The sequence below is a fragment of the Callorhinchus milii genome, unplaced genomic scaffold, assembly GCF_018977255.1.
Source record: "Callorhinchus milii isolate IMCB2004 unplaced genomic scaffold, IMCB_Cmil_1.0 Scaffold4, whole genome shotgun sequence".
Taxonomy (NCBI): domain Eukaryota; kingdom Metazoa; phylum Chordata; class Chondrichthyes; order Chimaeriformes; family Callorhinchidae; genus Callorhinchus; species Callorhinchus milii.
The window spans coordinates 11,193,246-11,215,694 of record NW_024704745.1 but is presented as its reverse complement, the minus strand read 5'-3'; the positions used below and the strand labels follow the sequence as shown (position 1 = coordinate 11,215,694).

Below are 22,449 nucleotides of genomic sequence, written 5' to 3'. Positions count from 1 at the left end.
TAAGTGCTACTGTTGATCTGTTTACGCCAATGTAAATCCCCCCAACCCCCCCCCCCCCCACCCCCCACTCTCTCCCTCCCCCCCCCCCCCCCCTCCCCACCAGTGGCCAGTAACAGGTGGCTGTCAAAGCCTTTGGCTGAGATACTTTTACGTCTTAGTTTGCAGAGGGAAAAGAGAAAGAGAGAGAGAGAAAAGAGAGAGAGAGAGAGAGAGAAAAGAGAGAGAGGGAGGGAGGGAGCTGATTGCAATGGGAATTATAAATCCCACCCACACCCCCCACCATCACCACCACCACCTCAAGTCGGTCCTAACAAAGCCTCTGCCATGTAACGTGAAAGCAGTGCGACAATGTGGATGGTCTCAGTGCCCCTCTGCCTCCTCTGGCTGACAGGTAAGAGAGAGAGAGAGAGGGAGGGGGGGAGAGAGAGAGAGGGGGAGAGGGGGAGAGGAGAGGGAGAAGAGGGGAGGGAGAGGGGAGAGGGAGAGGGGTGGGGGAGAGGGGAAAGCCTTTCAAACTTAAATGCATTTGAACTTTTGCAGCCTTCCCCCCCCCCCCCCCCTCCCTCCCCCCTTCCTCCCCCCACACACCACCACCAAAAAAAATACCCCAAACGCGACTGTGGTGTTGGGAGTGTGTGAGTGTGTGTGAGTGGTTTTTTTTTTAACAAAACACCACAGGAGTGTAGCGGGTGAGTGAACCCATCCCACATGGGCTTCTCCATCATCACCAGGAGGGGCTGTTGTTGTTTGGTCGTTGTTTGTGTTGTTGTTGTTGTGGTGGTGGTGGTGGTGGTGGTGTTTTTTTTTGCTCCCACTCTCACCCTCTCTCTGCAAAAGCCGTCCCCCACCACCACCGCCACGATCGTGTTCCACCGGTTTCTTTCCCTGCGCTGATCCGCCAGAGGATTGCATCGCACTTCGTTTTTATTTTAAAAGAGGGATTTGGAGGAGTTTTTCTGTCCCACTTTTCCCTCTCTCTCTCTCTCTCCCTCCCTCTCTCTCCCCTCCCCAAACACTCCCTTACACTCCCTCCCCACACACCCCCCCCACACACACCCCTCACCCCCTCTCCCACCCACACACACACACACACACACCCCTCACCCCCTCTCACACACACACACACACACACACCCCTCACCCCCTCTCCCACCCACCCACACACACACACACCCCTCACCCCCTCTCCCACCCCCCCCCACACACACACACCCCTCACCCCCTCTCCCACCCACACACACACACACACACCCCTCACCCCCTCTCCCACCCACACACACACACCCCTCACCCCCTCTCCCACCCACACACACACACACACCCCTCACCCCCTCTCCCACCCACACACACACACACACCCCTCACCCCCTCTCCCACCCACACACACACACACACACACCCACACACCGCACCACCCCATACCCTCTCCTCCTGTTCCTTCGCCCACATGTCACCCACCAGCAGCTAAACTTTTAACGGTGTTTATTCCCCTCGAGGCTCTGCCTCATTCCCACGCCTTCTTATTTCCTTTTGCAACGCGTTTGATTTGCGTGGGGGAAGTGCCTGCACACCCGCATTTCTTTGCGAGCCCGTTATAATAATCCTTGCATTTGATATAGCGCTTTTCACGTCGGGAGGACGTCCCAAAGCGCTTCACAGAACACACTGTAAAGTGAATTGACTGTATATTTGTGGGCGAACGCGGCAGCCAATTGCGCACAGCAATGTCCCACAAACAGTCGTAGATTGAAAATGACCAATTTATTATTGTTTTTGGTTTTGGAGGGATTATTATTAGGCTCTGTGTGGAGTAAGGAAACTTGCCCAAGGTTTCGTCCTCTGCCTGGAATTGAACTCAGGTCTCTCACTTGCAAAGCGAGTGCTCTAACCACTGAGCTACAGGACTCCGTTATCCGCAAGGCACACAAAAAAAAACACCCACCCACCCACCCCTCCTGGTTTGTGCTCGTGTCTTGTGCCTTGTGTGGGGTGTGGGGTGTGAGCCATGGGATGGCTTTCTCTGCAGCCCCCTTTTTCCAACAAACCAAGACGACAGGATCCCGACTTGCATCGTGTAATTTTATGCTCTTTTTTTGTTGTTGTGTTGTTTTAAAAAAAACAACAGGTTTTTTTTTTGGGGGGGGGAAAGGCAAAAAACAACATCTTTTTTGTTTCCGCAAAACTTAGCAGTCTGTAGATGCAAATGCAAATCAAATGCAAGGATTATTATTATTATTATAAGTGCACATCCTGACTCATTCCTGCACACCATTTCCACTCCCTCCACACCCCCCCCCCCCCCCCCACTCCACCCCCTACACTGGCATTGTACAAGTTCTGACTCACACACACACACACTCACTCGTTTGCTCACTCACTCATACTCAGCACATCTTTCTTGACCCCAGTTTCAGTCAACTCTATTGTCGTTTCTCTCCACCCAAAGTTCAAAAGAAATGTTATGCTTGGATCAGGAGTTCGGGACCGCAACGCAAACAAAACAAAACACAGCACCGAGTAATAGAAACTGGACTTTGGAAAAATCTGTGCTTGAATAAGAAGCGTGGGTCTTTTTTTTCAAAACTTAAGAAGTTCTCCAAAGCTTTGTGGCCGTTCCAGTTGTTGGAGGACGAGAGTGGGTTCTCTTTGGCCGATTGAGTGTGTTTTCCAAGCCCTTGCATTAAATACAATTGCGACATTTCTCGTTGCTTGGCAATCTGAAAAGCCACCGAAATTGAAGTGCAGTTTTGCAATTGATTTTGAAACAACACACTGCAGTATTTGGGATTTAATTCTGCTCTGCAAGCCCTCAAACATGAATTTGTTCAAGTTAAGTCCTATTCCTATTTCCGCTCCTTTCACGAGGGTTTCGTGAGTTTGTTCCTCTGTTTTTAATAAATAACTGTAACACAGTTTCCAAACGTATAGTTTAATGTTATTTATAATGGAATGCCAATTCATGAGTTAAAATTCATGTTATATGTGTTACATGCATGCATCAGAATACTGCCCCCCCCCCCCACCGCAGAAAGTATCTGGAAACTTCCCCCCCACTATAACAAGAAGTCAAACGTATAGCTGCCACTATGATGAGGGAAAGAGGTGATAATGTGGAGATTTTAAATAACAAAACGTTTTCTAAAATTACTACAGTTGCATTTTCTTTTGTTTTTCTTTTAACAAAACCAAGAGGAAGCACTTCTGCCCAGTTAGCACTCAATGTGAATGTTTTAACTCTTGTAACAAAGCTTAATATTGCATTTCATAAATTAAATGTAAACTAAAGAGAATAATCATAAGTTACCAAGATTCAGCACGGTTAAATTACAATGAGATATCTCAAAGATGTGATAAGACGCTATATCAAATGCTATTATTATTAATGTAAAATGTTTAATGGCAGTAACACAATCTGAACAAATGTTTTGTTCCATCAATAACATGGGAAAAAATATTATTTGACAGCACATAGTAAAACATCAAGTCACCTGATAGTTATTCTCTTGAACAGTCAATACTGAGCAATGATTTGTGCAAACAAAATGACAAATTATATGTCTGGCATGGGATTTAGAAGCAAGAAAATAAATCATGTTTTTTGTTGCACACCATCGGTGGTAACTGGAAAGAAATTCCCTGCAGAAATTAAAACCACAACCCTAGAAACAGTAAGTTAACATTGCTAAGCTTGTATCCACTAAAGAAGTCACCACTAAATAAAGTTTTGTTTTTACACCTTGTTACAAAATGTGCAAACAGTCTGAACATTATTTTCATGAGTTGTCAGACTGGAAAAAAGTGTGTCCTCAGTGATCTTATAAAGAATTTTGCTGGAGCTTTCTGAAAAATAATTCATGTTAATTTTTTGATTTACTGATTTGTCACAGTGTGATAAGAGTGACTATTACTGTAGAGTGCATTTTTTTTGTCATTGTAGAAACCCATCACCATGCTTAAGAGTATCTTGACCATACTGAGAGTTCCACATATATATATCACCTACACATGGACATTTCTCGGTGTCTGGAATGGTGTGTTCACTCTCTTTCTGGAGGGAATGCACCCTGTCCACCTATTTCCTGAGAGAATTGAGTGCAAGTTCGCAAGAGCCAAGACTGGGGGACCCCAGAGATGGCAAGACAGTGAGCCGGGGGTTGGTGAAGTTGACCGTAGACATGGTCGAAGAGGAAAGTCTTCAGGCGCAACCATATCAAAAGAATAGCAGCAGTAGTCAGTCATATCATTGTCATTAGCGCTTGTGGATTGATAGCCAAGCTGTATTGTTTTGGGCAGTTTGTCATCAGTAATCATTTATCTCTTATCCTTTGGTTTTGTTTGTATGTACTGTAGTTAGATCTAAGTTTTGAACAGTGAGGGGCTCCACCCATGGTTTCCTGGTGATCAAGGAGGGCTGATGAAATGGGAGACAAGAAATGGAGCTGTAGATTCAAACAACCATGTCATGCTTTTCCAAGGGAAGAATGTTGCCAGAATTCAAGGTTCAGAAACTGCTATATCTATGGGATTGAAAATGTTGCAGTGACGCATTGATGGAAATAGCATAGCTCTTGCGTATCTTCTGGTAACAGGCCAACAGTAGTAAGTGCCCTGTTAATGTTTTTTATACAATTCTTGATAATGCTCTTCTTTAAGAAAATAAATTGAATGGCCAATTGTAATCTAAGTATCTGTAAGAGTTGAAAACTAGTTGGAAGTTAAACCACCCTTATGATATTTTCATACAGGGATCATTTTTAAGTAATCTAGTGAAGGGCACAACCTTAATTGAGTGTCATGTGATGTTGTTGTGGGTCAGATGTGATTAGCTGCTGTTATACTTGTGTTATTACCACACAGTGTTCTTGTTCACACTACCCATAGCAGAGTATAAGGATCTCATTTCTAGCGCCAAAGATATTGTTCAAATCCTAAATACTTTCAAGTTTCATCAACGAGGAGAGTGAGGAGGTGGGGGAGCGCGAGGAGAGCAGGGTGGGGTGGGGGAGGAGAGTCGGGGTGGGGGAGAGTGGGAGAGCGAGGAGAGTGGGAGAGCAGAGCAGGGCGGGGGGAGCGGGGCGGGGTAGCGGGGGAGAGAGGGGAAGGTGGGGGATGGGGAGGCAGAGGGGGGGCTGGGGTAGAGCGAGGAGAGGGGGGTAGAGCGAGGGGGGTAGAGCGAGGAGAGAGGGGTAGTGCAAGAAGAACGGGGGAGTGGGGGCAAACACATTTGATCAGGTAGATTGTAAGGAACATTCTTCCTCTATCCCTTTGCCTTGCCCCCTCCTTCCCCATCTTCAGGTCGGGTAGAGGGACGGCGGGAGTTCCAGAAGTTAGGAGTGCAGAGTCTGAAAGCTTGGCCACAGATGGTATCGAGGATAGAATGGGAGATGTGAGCAAGCCCAAGTTAGCTGAGCAGACGTGGCAACAGACCATCCCAATATATACTTCACATATGTTACGCTGTTGAGAATAGCATAGGGCGGAGGAGATCCCATCTCCAGTACATGCAGGTGCATTCAATGCGATAAGTATTAAATAAGTCGCAAAACTGACGCCAGTGCTACATTTTGTGGCAAAATGAATTTCTCGCTCACGGTTTCCTTGATGTGGTGGGAAAGCAAACAATTTCTGACAATGCTGCTGTCCATTCGCAACTTCTGTAATAACAGAAGTGGCTCCTTTCCAAGCAGTAAGCTTTCTCATTATTTCAGAAATAAAGGTACTGCAACGGGTTCATTCCAGGCCTACATTCCATTCTGCTCCGACATGCTTGGTCTAATTAAAGACACAGCGCCCATTGTTTTGGCCTTCAAGGCCCAATGTCAACCCATGGGGAGACTGAAGCAGTGAGCGTGATCACAGCCTTGAACAGCCTGAGCTGTTGGTATGGTGATTACTGATATCACTGAAATAAAAGATGACAATGCAAATTTGCTTGGGAATCCCAGTGTGTATTAGGCACTTTATTCAAATGTTTCCATTTCAGTTAGCAAAGCTGATTACAATGAGGTTGCTTTTTCAAAATCATTGCCCTCTGCTGTGAGTTATAACCCGCAAAACCTTAGTTCGAGGTCTCCATCTTATTGCTTCAATACAGCTGACTGAAGCTCCACTTCCCCATTTTCTGGCAATGGCATCCTCACTATTGATTGGTGTTTTGGACAACTCTCTGGACTAACCACCCCTGGGGCGTTTTGAGATGTCCTCCTGATGTGAACCGTTCTATATTAAGTGCAAAGATTTATTTACAGATTCCAGATTGTCAATATGCAACTGCTATAAAGTCTTTAATAGATGGATCACCATTCTTACAAGTAGTTCAACAAAAGGAGTTTGTTCCAAAAAAGAATGTGTTAAACTATCTATGATTTGACCGTGTCAGGACACAAACAGAGGTGCTCTTGTATAATTATTCTAATATTGATCCACTGGCAGCAGTGATCCAAGTGATTCATTTTTTTAATGAGATAAAAGATGGGAGTTTTCAGCTGGACAGAAAACATTTATGCTCTATTTATACTTCAGATTAGCATTGATTCAGCGCTGCAGTTTCTTCTTGTTGAATCAGTGCTAAAACTGCAAAATAAATCAGATTCGAATTGCTAGTTTGATTCTGAGCTCTGCTCCTAAATCCATCTCAAGAGAGTTACTGGAGAGCTGCTGGGTCGGGGCTTTTAAGAGTGGAGAGGGGAAGAAAATTGGCAATCCTGAAGCTACTTTTAAAACAGGAATGATAGTTGATCTTTGACCTTCCAGTGAAATATAATGGAGAGTCTATTTGTGCAAACTATAAATATGTCAAACTCCTATTTTTTTAAATTGTTCTTTAGTAGTTATTAATTATACTATTTTAAATAAACATAAATTGCTTTCAGAGCTTCACAGCTACTATATATCAAACACTGAAACTTTAACCGTGTTTAATAAGGTAACCTAGAACTACTTGTTGCACTTAAAACAATTTGAATTAATATGGCCCAGTTATTCTAGGTATGCACAAGTAAAACATTTCACGCATTCCAATTGCATAATGGCCTCTCACTCGTTCTTTGAAACCAATTGAAACATTTATTCACAATTCAAATGGAATTGACATAACACTGTACAGATTTGACTGCACACACCTACACATATGCACCTGGAAATTGCAGAGAGCCTTGAAAGAATTGGAAACGGAGAAACTATAGGCAAAGAATTTTTTAATAAAATAATAATTTGGTCATTCAATCATGACTGTTTGTGAGACACTGCTGTGTGTAATTGGCTGCTGCATTTCTAGGTGTCTTATCATGTTACATCAAATGCAAGGACTAGTATTATTATAATCATAATATAATCATAATAATCCTTGCATTTGACAAAGCACCTTTCACGTTGGAAGGATGTCTCAAAGCGCTTCACAGGATTTACTGTGAAATGTAGTGATTGTGTATTTGCAGTGGAATGCAACAGCAGATTTTTGCATGGCATTGTCCTACAAACAAGCAATGAAGTGAATGACCAATTTTATATTTTCACCTGGAGAACAAATTCGGCCAGGCATCTACTGATCTCAAATTTAATGAGTCTTCCTTGTGTTAATGCTACTTGTGCCCTGGACTTTAAACATTAGTGAGGGTAATCAGACTAGAAACTATTGCTTGAATTAACAATTGACGATTTAGTGATATGTTGAACAGTGCACAAGACAAGTGGAAATCTGCCATTATGTGCACCATCCTACATTAAATTGATTTGAATAAGAATATATTCATGCCAACATTGGGATGATGATTCATCAGCACACTGAGACTTGTTTTTAAAAATGTATAATTATTGTGAACATGTCTTAAGTGATAATTTCAATGGTGAGACATTCCTGTAGGACATTCAGGGCTTGAATTTTTCAAATCCTGAAGAACTATAGGAATACACGTACTGCACACTGAGCATAGATTCAAAGCAGTTTCCACAATGAATCAACACTAAAAGTACATGCATAGGTGTGTCTACAAAATACAGTCACTACATTTTGCAGCGTATCCCGTGAAGTGCTTTGAGACAACCTTTCAATGTGAAAGATGCTGTATCAAATCCAAAAATATTTGTTATTTTAGGAGTATCTGTTTGATAAACAAAATGGAACTCAGCCTTCAGTAAAAATTCAAGTCCAGTTTGTTTTTTAACTTGAGATAAAAGCCGACCCTAATCGTAGGTTACCGGGTTGATGCTTAAAAGTAAGGTTCAGCAGTAGAATGATTCACATGTCCTGTACCAAATCAAATTTCCTGCTCCAATGATTCTACTCTTGGAAGTGGAGTCAAATTAATTTTTAACAATTATCCTACTGCATCCACAGGCGCATCATACAGATAAATCAAGAGGGTTTTGTTGCCATTAATTCAGTGGAATGTTTATTGTAAAATATCACTACAATTTAGTTTGTTCAATACAAATAAAAATGTTTCTTCATCGGACTGATACCGATGTTAATACGGTTTCCAGTCTTTGAATTTGGTTTTGTGAGATTGAAGTTTCTCCTCATGTTTATCAAGATTACAGTTGTTGCAAATACTATGGATTATTCATTGCCATTTGCAACCTGATCCAAAAGGTTATGAGTTGAAATGCCAACATTGCCTTTCACACACGATCACAAGAGAGATTCGGATGAAGAAGGCCCTTTGACCCATTTGATCTAATCCTTCCAGGGTGCCTACCACCTTCTTATCACAGGACATCCCCCCGATCTGAAAGGCGCTGTACAAATATAACTTTGTTTATTGTAATTTTGTATTGCATCACAGCATCCTGCTGTTTTTTTAAATGAGCCCAATATCCTGGTCTCAATCACTGACTCAATGGATTTCCAATAATCCTCAGCTGTAGCATTGGAATAGCATTGACATTGGTGATGGCCAAGTTTACAGGTCCTATCTGGTCCAACTGCCAAGCAGAGAACCTCATGGCCAATAGTTTATAATAATCATCCTTGCATTTGATATAGTGCTTTATCACACCTTCAAGGCGTCTCAAAACACTTCACAAAATATACTGTAAAGTGAATTGACTGTATATTTTGTGGGCGAAACACAGCAGCCAATTGTGCACAGAATGACCAGTCAAACAAAATACCAGTTAATTGAGATTAAATTGTCTGGGGAAAATTGCCGATCCAAAATACAAAATATAAAATTTGGCACATATGTTGTCATTGTCGGGACACGTTACGGAACACGTTACAATTTTAATCCATATTCATAATATTGCAGTGATGAAAGGCAACCCGCTGACATTTGGAGTCTGAAATAGAAACAGAAGGTGCTGGAAATTATAAAGCAAGTCACCATCAGCCTTTGAAAGATGATAGGTTACTATTTAGGATGTGAGCCCCTTCATCACAATGCATAAATTCAGTAATTTTATTCACTGCTGTCAAAGCGCTACATAAAGAATATTGCACTTGCTGGTGAGGGGTATGTGTTGAAACAAGTTTAAAATCTTGCTTTGTTGAGGAGGAGGTGGTTGTTTTCATAATTTGTGTTTTCAAACATTGCAAGGGATACAATGTGGATTAAATGTATATGTAGCTGCAAAGATCGATGGTCGACAACTGAGCAAGGGTGTTTTGGCAGTAACACAAATGTTTGTTAAACCAAATTTCTCAATGTTGACTATTGAGTCAGTGTTTCGAAACCTTTATCGTAGATAATAAAGGAGAAGACGTATTGTCATTTTTTAAAAATGAGGTGGGTTAACGCGAGGAATGTTCAAAATAAAAGCATTAGGGAGTGTATCAGTTCTGATCGTATTTGAAGGTTATCTATTACACTACAGTGGGTTTATTGCAAATGGTGAGAAAGCAGAGCTTAAAATGTGAGCACTATCCTCGAAGTATTTGTTTCATTTATTCCCAGTGAAGCATTCCATCTCCATGCTTGGTGGTAGCCATTTCACTCTGCTTTGTTTAAACAAACATTTGTGTTACTGCCAAAACACCCTTGCTCAGTTGTCGATCATCGATCTTTGCAGCTACATATACATTTAATCCACATTGTATCCCTTGCAATGTTTGAAAACACAAATTATGAAAACAGCCACCTCCTCAACAAAGCAAGATTTTAAACTTGTTTCAACACATACCCCTCACCAGCAAGTGCAATATTCTCTATGTAGCGTTTGACAGCAGACATTATTCAGTTCAGTCATACTCTGGAAACTAAAGTGAATGTTATTGTGATTAAGAGACTCTAATGCAGGGAAATAAATTGTAATACAAACCATTGTCATTATATTTTCATTGGTTTGAGGAAAAAATAGGATGGGGAATCAGGAATACTGATATCAAGCCAGGCAAATAGAAAAAGAACAACAAATACTCTGAACATGGAATCTGGTGAATTTTCACAGCACTTTAAAAGACAGAAACCATATTCATCTGTTGTAGCATCTACAAGAATGATGTACTCCACCAATCCCATACCTGAATTCAGTGGAGTGATTTCGAATGGGGAACTGGAATTTTACTGCCTGCTCTAAACGACTCGTGTCTAATTTCAAATAAAGTGGAGTTCTGCACATGGCAGAATTGTCATGCTCCGCAAAAGCAAAACACACCATTTAAACAGTAAATAAAAGGCACTACTCTTAAGAGCTATTGGAATTAATATACTTTAAATACACCGTAAAATCCTTATCTTCTAAAATAATAGGGAAAATTACCATTGTGGCACTCGGAACATTTGGGGTTGGCATTATCTTGCAAGCAGAAAATATGGCGATGCTTCTTTAAATCTAGTTTGCAATGACATTTTCACAAAAAATCCTTTTGAAAGGGAAGATGTTTTATGAAATGAACCTCCCACAAACTTTGGACTTGCCCCTTTATATTATGTATTTCTTAGCACATCGGTAAGGATAGTCAGTGTGCAGTCTCCTGTAAAATTGCCTATATTTTGAGAGTAAAAATTGGAGCATGTCAGAGATGAGACAGTTTCCTAGCCAAAGGGTAGAGTGCTGCGAGGATGATGGAAGAAAAATACTCTTGAGAAACAGTGCACGTTTGCCACAAAATGCTTTGCTTGAATGAGAATTAAGCTTTGATCCAATTTTCTATGAACTACAAATAAAAAAAGCATCAAATTGTAGTATTCATACTTCACTGCATCCAACTATTAATTCTGTATCTGAATTTGAATGAAACAACAGATTTTCCTGCACTGTTTTTCCCATTACCTTCTCTATGCAGGTTGCTTGCTGTCATGCTGGGTGGGTGATAGTGTGGACCCCGGACATTAGCTCCATAATTACTGTCTATCTTTGAGATCAGCAGGGCAGCAGGTGCAGTTTTAATAGCAAAGGCTGGTCAATGGCAGTGTCCTTTAGATGAAACTACACTTGTCACTAAAATTGACATGGATACAAAAAATAATAAAAACTTGCACTTTAATAAAATAAGCAAAATAATGTTTCTGGTAGCTCCATGCTTTCACTCTAGTAAAGAAACTTGCCAACATTCACTGTCCAGTCTCACACAATGGAATGGAAAATTGATCACAATCCGTAAGTTAAAAGGCAGTTTGCTCGTCGAATGCTTTTTCCAAAATCCCTAACCTCAGAATGAATTCATCAAGATATCAGGCTGGCTCCATTGGTAGCACGTTCACCTCTGAATCAGAATATTGTGCGTTCAAGTCCCACGTTGGGACTTTGAAGTTGCGTATTCTAGGTTGATACTCCAATGAAGTGCTGAAAGTGTGTGCTGCCTTGTTGGAGGTGCTGACCTTCGGATGAGATGTTAAACCAAGGTAACTGTCTGCCCAAAAAGAAAAGGACCAACTGGCCAAGAGTCCGCCTGAAAAAAAATTGTCATTCACTTTTGACCGTTTGTGGGACAATGTTGTGTGCAAATTGGCTGCTGGACTCAGCTGCAAAATATGCAGTCACTGCACTTTACAGTAAATCCTGTGAAGCACCTGGAGATGTAATCCTACATTCACCTCAGCAAAGGATTAAGTTTTTATCACTTTTTTTGTCCACTATTTTCTAAACCCTCAGCTCAACTAATGTTCGACTTGCATATAAGAGACAAGTAGCTCCTCCCTTAGTTAAAGGGGGTTGATTTATCTGATTTCATCTTGTATTTGATTAAGCGGCTGTATTTACCATCAGTAAATTAACCACTATAGAGACAGCAGTGGATAATGGAGGAAGGGAGTACTATGTTGCCAAATCATCTCTAGCATCTGCAAAGTGGAAATCTAAACTGAATTCCAATTGCCATTGCTTGATGATACTATACGGATCCTTGCGCTGAAAGTTAATGTCAGGCTCTGGATATCAAATTTATCTTATTCATAAGGGATTTCATTATTTATAGTTTACGTAGTGTTTCTCAACTGTTTATCGGACTTTGTCATTTTGCATTCTCGATTTAGGTGATTAGTCTTAATTCTGTTTGTTCAGGTGTCAGGGGCACTTGGGGAGGTGAGGTTTGCTGTCACGAAAGGAATGTATTGGTGAATTAGGCAGTGAGTGCAGTGCATTCTTGTAAGTGGAATCTGTTAGCTTTGATAAGACCCCTACCAAGCAGTGACATCCACAACTGGAACTTGTCATTGTCAAGGGGCTGAGTGCTCAGTGTTCTGTACTAGTTTGTAGCTTTAAGTTATAACTCTTGATTTATGATATGTTCTTCGTGAGTTTTGGGTATCTTGTCCAATATTTTGTCCAATATGATCATCGAGCTAAAAGTAAGAGATGCAGAGTTTACAATCCTTCTCTCTGTAAAAACATTACCAATTCTTAACCTGTGCTGAAATATCCCATTTCATTGTATTCAACAAATTGTAAACCAGAATACAGCAGATGATCATGCTTGTTTGTTGGGAAAGTGGCTTGTTTTTCATTCCTACTACAGTACAGCTGCTTGGTTTCTTTGTTTTTTTTCACAAACAGTTCCTGTTTGCTATAAATTTATGCTGTTTACTTGTACAGACATTTCAGTAATTGCAATTAGCTGAAACTTTTCCTGCACTAATTTACCAATTACTTTTAACTTCAGGGTGGTTCCATTATTAAGCACTTCACTGCATCTTAAGTATGTTTTCAGTGCATTCAGTGCAGTGCAGGCGTCCAGTGGGCCCACAGTTACCAGAACTGTTGTAAACCATCAGGTTCAGGATCTTTACTGAGCCGTCATGTCGCCCGCCACCTGCTGTGTACTGTATGTGCGCAATTGGCTGCCGCGTTTTGCCCACAAAATACAATCACTACATTTTACAGTAAACTGCAAAGTGCTTTGAGATGTCTTGAAGATGTGATAAGATGCTATATCAAATGCAAGGATTATTATTATTATTGTATGTGCATGATGCGCAGGACTGCCACTGACAACACTTTGGGAGAGAAGTGAGAGCATTGTCCTGAATGTTTGTTTTTTGTAAATCTTTGTAGCAAAGTAGTGCGTATCACATGAAGTTTTCAATAGACAATTGACATTATGCTGAATTAATAGTACAGTTCTACAAGACTATTTTTCTCATATCTTTCTGGAGCAGCATTTTAAAAACATGTCTGGAATGGATGGAGAAGTGTTTTAGTTATTTCACTAGATCTTAAATATTTGGCAATCTAGTAATAAATCAATGAAATTTCACCTATGGATCTCCCTTGCCAGTTTACTCAATCTCATTCCAATTTACTAGCCCCTTCTTGAGACTTGATATCCATGGAGCCTTAAGACGACTCTGTCTTAAACATTTAGGATGATACAAAATAAAAAATCCTTAATTTAATATAGCGCCTTTCATATCGGAAGGATGTCTCAAAGATCTTTACAGGATTTACTGGACAGTGTAATGATTGCATTTTGTGGGTGAATGCAGCAGCCAATTTGCAGCCACAGTACCCCACAAACAAAAATGAATGACCAACTGGGGATCGTTGGGTAACACATTGTGAGAGACTCCCTTCGCTTTTTGAAGAGTGCCATGGAATCTTTCACGTCCAACTGAACAGGCAGTTGGGGCCTTGGCTTAACATTTCATCTGAAGGAAAGCCCCTCCAAGAATGCAGCACACCCCCAGCACTGCATTGGAATGTCAGATAGGACTATGCGACATTGATATGGGGCTTGAACCCACAACCTTCTGACTTGGAGGCGAGAGTACTGCCAACTTACCCAGGCTTTGTCTGTACTTTTGTGATCGTGTACTATAATAATCCTTGCATTTTTGATACAGCACCTTTCACGTCTTCTAGACGTCCCAAAGCGCTTCACAGAATATACTGTAAAGTGAATTGACTGTATATTTGTGGGCGAACACGGCAGCCACTTGCGCACAGCAGTGTCCCACAAACAGTCATGGATTGAAAATGACCAATTTATTATTGTTTTGTTTTTTTGGAGGGATCATTATTAAGCGTGTGGCCTAGCCAAATCTGATCTTTTTAAATGTTATGGCTCACTGTCCCATGCAGTAATCAAGGCAATTAATGTCCTATTGTTCACTGAGAAATTGATTTATGTGATATATTAAGGTTTATGTGATATATTCCATATATATGACTATGGAAGCTCCTTGCTTGTCGGCATCCCCAACTCCTGCCTCCAAAGGCTGCAGATCATCCAGAACTCTGCAGCCTGTGTCCTCTCCCTCACCAGGTTTCATGACCCTATCACTCCCATCCTCACCTGAGGCATCCCATCACTCAGAGGATACAGTTCAAGATCCTGGTCCTCTCCTTCAAAGCCCTCCACGGCCTTGCTGCCCCCCTACCTCTGTGACCTCCTAACCCCCTACTATCCTGCCCGCTGCCTCCGCTCAGCGGACTCTGGCCTGCTTTACGTCCCCCACCTCACCGACACCACCATTGGCGGGTGGGCCTTCTGACGCTCTACACGCACCCTCTGGAACTCTGTTCCGCAGTCCCTCCACCTCGCCTTCTCATTTGCTTCCTTCAAGATCCATCTCAAGACCCTCCTCTTCAACCGTGTTTTTGATCACCCTCCTACCCTTACTGCCCTCCACCTTCCCCAATCTGGATTCCCAGCTCGGGTCTGAAACTCTGACTGTCCAACGCCTTGGGAAGTCCTCCCAACGTGAAAGGTGCCATACAAATGTAATTTTGTTGTTGTTATCCATTGATTTCCTGTTGATCAGAGGGTTTGTGTAGGAAAAGTAGCAATTTAAAGCTATTCAAAAATATTTGCTGCCGAGAGCAGACCGAGACCTCAAACAGTATAGTGAGGGCAGACAGATGGGGATCATGTTTCTAAGGGTTGACATAACAAAGGATCAATGTACTTTGAGATTTCATTTGACTTGTGAGTCAACGATAGAGTTGTACCATCTGTTGAGTAAGGACTTTCAAACAATCACTGTTAGCAATTCACTGACACTTGCCTTGAAGATTTCTTGCTGCTGTCAGTGTCCAGGTAGCATCCAGAATCCTTGGTGGTATTTGTCAACTGTCTGCCAGTAGGTGCATATTACAGGTAGCCGAAATATTATTCAAGAGGGTGTATAACAATCATAATAATAATAATCCTTGCATTTGATATCACATCATTGAAATGCCTCAATGTGCTTCATACAACTCACTGTAAAATGTTGTGATTGTGTATTTTGTAGACAATTTACACACAGCAATGTCCTGCAAACAACCACACAGTGAATGACCAATTTTATCTGAGGGACTGTTGGCCAGAACAACTGGTGTTATGGGATCTTTAACATCCACCTGAACAGACAGATGGGACTTGGCTTTAATATTTGATTTGAAAAATGGCACCTCTGACAATACAACATTCCCCCAGCATTGCACTGGAGTGTCAGCCTGAATTATGAGTTCAAAGATCTGATGTGTGGCTTGAACTCATAACCTTTTGACACAGAGGTGAGAGTAACTAAGCCAGGCTAACGCCAGATATACAGGATTCAAAATTTTCAGAACAGATGTAGAGAATTCACTTCAGCTAGGATGCTTAGAAATAATGTGGCAGACTTTCGAAGAAAAATTCTTATTTCTGGATAACCAACAAATACATTGGCAACGGAATCTGACGGCTGGGTGAGCAAATTTGGGTGGGGGGGGAGTATGTTTTTGCTCCCTTACTCCCCCATGTAAGAATCTTCTGTCGATGATGAGCTTAGTTCAGCGTCAAGACTGTCCCGTCTCTGATATGATCTGCCTCGGTACAATAATAATAATAATCCTTGCATTTAATATAGTACCTTATCACGTCTTCGAGACGCCTCAAAGCCCTTCATGGAATATACTGTAAAGTGTTGGGACTATATATTTTGTGGGCCAATGCAGCAGCCAATTGCGCCCAGCAGTATCCCACAAACAGTCATGGATTGAGTGACCAAATGATATATATATATATATTGTTTTTAAGGAATTAAAAAGTGATCCACTAATTGACTAAAACCAGGCTCCTACTTAGAAGTGCCATTTAACCAGTTTATAAATCATCCACTCCAGGTTCCTGTAACTGCTGTTTATTTGGGATGATTTCACTTTTCCATGGGTCAGGCAGGAGACCCTGGCGGTCAATTTCACCTCAAAAGTGCTGTTATCAGTGGTGAGGATGGACACGATAAAGGAGCCCAGCCATCATTCTGGGGTCTTTGGTTGCCATTTCATCCCATACCCCACTCCATCATAAAACGTTTCCCCTGCCACAGAATAAATATGTCTAGAAATCTTAATCACCAGCCAAACAGTACATCAGATCTCAGCTTGGCTCAGTTGGTAGCACTCTCATCTCTTGTTCAGAAGGTTGTGGGTGAAACACTTGTGACTGGACTTTGACCTGATATCCAATAGAGTCCTGGAGGAGCTCTGCTCTGTTGGCTGCGTCGTCCTTTGTGACGACACATTAACCCGAGAGCCTTGTTCAGGTCGACATTAAAATTTCCATGATGCCATTCAGAAAAGGAAGGGAGTTTCTCTGCTGATGTCCTGCCCAACAATCCTCCAGATAAATTGATCGTTCACTTCAGAAATGTTTGTGCCCTATTGTTGCGTGTAAATTAACCGCCGTGTTTGCTTACAAAACAGTCACTACACTCAGCAGCAATTAACATGTTTTGACATTTAAAGGCACTGTTTTTTTTTAAAAAAAGCAGGGATTATTTTAAACATTAACCCTTTTATCTCTTCCTGTCATGATTTTTCAATATGTAGATGACTTGTATATTGAAAGCTGATGTTGTTATAATGGCCCATTGTTCCTCTGCACTCATTGCAACAATTACTTGAGTATGATAGTGCTTTGTAACTTTTAATATCTGTTCACACAGAACATTGAAAAATCAGCACAAATGATTTCCTATGCGCCTGTAGGTTACATGTCCTTTGACATATTTATTCATTGACGGCAGAAGCGTTTTATGATGGGAGGGATTGAAGCCAGAGGTCAGGGTGGGTGGGGGGGGGGTTAATCGCAACCAACAGAATGATAGCTGGGCTCCATTTCGCCCCAAAAATACACAGTCAATTCACTTTACAGTATATTCTATGAAGCGATTTGAGATATCTCAACAATATGATAAGGCGCTATATCAAATGCAAGTAATATTTTATATATTGACCTGTTTTTAATCGCTATTTTAGAACAGAAATCCTGAAGTGGTAACATTTCACAAATGAGGCACAATACTTCAAGATTAAAATGACCCTGGCTATGTATCGCAGCAAAGGTCACAAGCTCTGTTTCCAAGGATACAGAGCCTTCATAGCCTTTGATGAGCAAGTCATGGGGGGTGGGGTGGGGGGGGCAGAGATTCAAGGGGGTTATTTACAGTTCTGCATCTCGCACAAGCTCTTCTAAACGCAAATTGAACAGAAGAATTTTAACTCTCTTTAGTTAAATTGTTTATTTATTAGACATGGTTTATTTAATTATAATCCATACAATAAGAATGCAAGAGTGTGTGTATATTATATATATATATAAAATCTAGTAGGACCCTTTTTGTTTCATTATTGCTATTTGCTCATGTGTTGCGTAAATCGTAACAAAAAGAGAAAAATAATTTCATCCAGGCATTTTGAAAGAAATCTAACCACTGGCTTCCTTCCGCAGAGGGCAGTGAGAACATAACAGAGAATTTGATGCGTAAATGAAGAGAAGGGAATGGAGAGCATAATTGAAGATAATAGCATGGATGGGGCTAGTGTCTGGCACAGACCAGTTGAGCCAAATGGCCTATTTCTATGCGGTATCACACTATGTAACTAAATTACTGATTATTGTGTATAAAATGCAGTTCTGCGCTGAAACAAATGGGTCCAAGTTAGGGTGCTGCTGAGAGTTTGGGAAGTCAAAATCTAGTATAGAATATGGGTATACAGCAGGAGTATCTGTCCATAATTTCAAAATATGCAATCTCGCTCAAGATGGCTTATTTCAACAACAACAATTTTACTTTTATACAGTGCCTTTCACATTAGGTTGGACATCACAAACCCGTTCACAGTGTCAGCTGGGAACTGTGCTGGGTGGGGGTGAGGGGTGGGGGGAAAGAAAGATGACCTAAATTGTGGCTGAAAATAGAGGTCTTAAGGTGGGCTTTGAAGTTGGGGGAAGGGACAAGGAGGAGACACTCAGAATGGAGTTCCTGAGAGCAGGGCAGAATATTGCAAGAGAGAAATGCTTCTCTGGGTTAAGGCCTATTAGGTCTGAAATTGCACCTTTAATCTTTAGCTTACAAGCTCTTTTTATCTTAAAACTTAAGAACGTGCAGCAATGTGGAAAATTCTTAAAATTTCAATTTTAATTGAAAAGCCGTTTTTCCCTTGGATCTGAAAAAGTACTGTCTTCCAACTCCAGACTGGATTTAAGAATTTTCCACAATTCTCTACCATCTCAAGGGACCACATGCCATGTGAGTGGATGGAATTTTGTGCCTATTGTTAGCAGAAAAGAGGGAGTTTCCTTCTATATCTCGTGCCTGCTCCATTTCTAATCACGAGTGTGTGTTGCTGACACATGCAAAACGTAGTAACACATTGCCATCCCACCACTGACAACAGTCATCTTGATAAGCACACATATATGGATACAATTTAGGTCCAATATATATGGATACCATACATCTGGATACAATGTGTATGATGAGAGATTTATAAAGGAAAAGCTTAGCTTTCATGTGAAATTGTACACTGCTTTTTAAACAGAAGTTGCACAGTTACTTTGGTAGAGGGCATAAGATTTTATATTTTGCCATTATATCAGTGGTAGGTTTGGAATAGTCAAAAGTCAGTCTGCAAAAGTGGCAACAACAGACGCAGATGCAGAGAGGATGAACAATATTAAAGGGTTGTAGGGAGTGAGCAGGAGTATTAGGATTAGATTAACTCATGTAGAGAAAAGACCTGAGGGTCAGAATGGCCTGTTTCTTCCCTGTAACATTCTTTGATTCAAACAGAATGCAACCTTTTATAATCATTGCATATAATTTTGTGCCTTATCACATCATCTAGATGTCTCATAGCCTTTCACAGGATTTTACTGTAAAGTGTAGTGAACCTGACAGTGTATTTGTAAAGTGTATTTGTTGGCGAACATGGCAGCCAATTTGTACACTCTTCCACACAGGATGAGATTGAATTAGAACAAATCTGATCACCATGCAGATTTTCACTCCTGTTCATTTCTATGCTGCTGAATTTCTTTTTAGAACAAGCTGTTGACAATCTGTACGACAGCTTTAGGATGCAAACTACCCTGCTGGAAAATTAATTTGTCAAACTGCGTTTGTCCAGGTGAAACAGATGCAAGGCAGCATCTGTGGTGAGGTGAATTAATTTGCTCAAGTAGATGGAGAACACACAAGGATTTGACACCAGTGTTGCAAACGTGCTTTCAAATCAAATGTTTTGCTTTCATTGGTAGAAAAGGAATCTGAAACTAAGCTAATTATGGTGGCCTTGGTTAATGACAGCCCTTGTTCTTGCCTATAAATGCCTTCACCCTTGCTGTACCATATCTCTGTGATCTTCTGGGGTTCTGTTTTTCACCCTCCACCCCCTCTGCTCTGCCAATTCAGGCTTGCTTCAGGTCCTTTGTTTCACCATTGGTGAGCAAGTGTTCAGCCACTCTTTACCCCCTCCCCACCCACTCCTGTCTCTGGAACTCCATCCAGAGTGCCTCCCTCCCCATTTCTAAAACCCACCTTAAGGCCCATTTCATTGACCGTACTTTCAGTCACCTTTCCACTCCACTCCTGACACATCCTCCCGATGTGAAAGATAAATGAAAATTGTTCCCATTGTTGTGTCAGTGGGGCAAATTTATAAACCACAATATTGAGTTCCAGGACCCACTTTAAACTAAGGTCAGAGAGCATTCGCTTACAAAATATACAGTCAATTCACTTTACGGTATATTCTGTGAAGTGCTTTTGCACTCGAGCTTTTCTTTACAAATCCATGACTTTACTGATCACTGACAGAGAAGTTGAGCAGATATAGAAATCCTGCAGAACCAAGTGCAGTAAACTGGAAGTGTTTTGTTACATAATATTAAAATGGACATTGACAAAGCACTGTAATGAAATTAACAATATGGTTAAACTTTGATGGTATTCCACTCTGTCTGGTGTATCTAAGTGAATTTTGTTGTGCTAATACTGTGCATGTTGGTAGTCAATTTAATTTTTTAAAAAATTGATGTTGCACTTTTCATGTAGGAAAGATGTCCCTAGGCGCGTCACAGGATATATTGTAAAGTGCAGTAACTATTCTTTGTGAGTGAATGCTGCAGCCATTTTGCAGATAGCAGTGTCCCACAAACAGCCACGAAGTGAATGATAAATTTTATTTGGGGGATTGTTAGCCAGGACAGTGGGAGAAACTCCCTTCTCTTTTTGAATAGTGCCAGGGATTGTAAGTGGTGTTCTTTGGTTGAGATGTTAAACCGAGAACCTGTTCACCTGAAGATGGAGATTGGGTCACCATTTAACCTCTCAACCAAAGGACGGCACCTCTGACATTGCAGCACTGCGATGGAGTCAGCTTGGACTATATGAGTTCCAAGTTCAAAAGTGGGGCTTGAACCCACAACTTTCTGACTCTTGAGACAAGAATGCTGCCAACAGTGCCGGGCTGACGCATGTTTGTTACTCAGGCATTGTACAACCAAATGGAGCTCTGAGAGCACAACGATGGAGTCTGAGTTCTGTACAGTATAGAACTTTGTAGTATGAATACAGTAACGGCAAAAGCTCCAATGAATGTCATAAAATACACAGCAATGGACTAGTTTGTACTCTTTTTAATGCCTAGCACATTTGTTTATGCTTACAGGTAAATGCCTTGGTGTGCAAGTAACTCTTTCGGAGTATAAGAAGGTAGCCATGCTGTTCCAGCCTGTTGTCCTGCAGTGCAAGTACACCACTACCTCTAACCAGAAGCCAGTGGTACAGTGGCGTTTCAAGTCTTACTGCCAGGACCGCACCAAAGATGCCTTCCGTATCCAGAGCATAGCCACACACGTGTTCGATCCGCAGAACCCAAAGAACCTCAACTGGGATCCGTACCTGGACTGCGCTGACAACAGTCGAACTGTCAGAGTTGTGGCCTCAAGTCAGGGTTCTGCAGTCACCTTAGGAGAATATTACAAGGGACGGGAGATTACCATCAGCAACAGTAAGGCAGATGTGTTTTTTTTATTTGTTACTAACAATTAAGAAATACAGTATGATATGACCCTACCACAGACTCTTAGATCTCAAGGAAATTTGGGCTTTGTCCAGGTCAGTGACCTTTCATCGCTTGATTTCTTTCAGATGCAGATCTCCAGATTGGGAGGTTATATTGGGGTGACAGTGGAGTTTATTACTGCTCAGTTATCACTTCAGATGACATTGTGGGTAATAGCGAACAAAGAATGGAGCTGCTTGTGATGGGTGAGTACAGTGTGTTTGACTGTTAGTGAGGTACTGTTCTACAGGCACAAGGTCACTCTCTAAGCAAATTGACCAAGTAACCATTTTTCATCTGTTAGCCTCGACAGTGAGTGTCACTGGGCTATCCAACTGTGGGAGGCAGTGTAGCCAAGCCTGATACTGTCCTCACCTTTGCACTTCCAGCAAGGATTATAGGGTAGAACACAATTGAGGGTAACTTTGACTGTTTTGTCCCTTCTTACCTTGGATGTTGAGACCAATTATAAGCATCTCTACCTCCCCTCAGCTAAAATAAGCCATCTCAGTACAGGCCAGGGATTGACCCTGGGGCCTCTCTAATCTGTCCGGCTCAGCAGGGAGAATTTAAATGAAGTGAAACACAAATCGATGATTCCAGGGATGCTCCTAATGGAGTGGGAGTTTGAATTGTTTGCTGTTCCTCTTATAAATGCGTAAATATAAAACCATCAAAAATGTGCACTAGAGATAGAGAAGACTGACATATGTTTACAGACATTATAGAGCATAACCTCAAACTGTACAACTGGAA

General features: G+C 41.4%; 1 protein-coding gene across 2 annotated transcripts in view; it reads left to right on the top strand.

Moving 5' to 3' along the window:
- The first annotated feature begins 239 nt into the window (after positions 1-239).
- LOC103180150 (immunoglobulin-like domain-containing receptor 2) overlaps positions 240-22,449 on the top strand; it is a 45,299-nt gene continuing 23,089 nt past the window's right edge. The window contains exons 1-3 of one of the 2 annotated variants that reach the window (XM_042334497.1): positions 240-391; positions 21,298-21,639; positions 21,780-21,899. In XM_042334497.1, coding sequence (XP_042190431.1) covers positions 349-391; positions 21,298-21,639; positions 21,780-21,899 — 505 coding nt within the window. In that variant the 5' untranslated portion in view covers positions 240-348. The remainder of the gene's footprint in view (positions 392-21,297; positions 21,640-21,779; positions 21,900-22,449) is intronic. The other variant, XM_042334498.1, reaches the window with a different exon arrangement.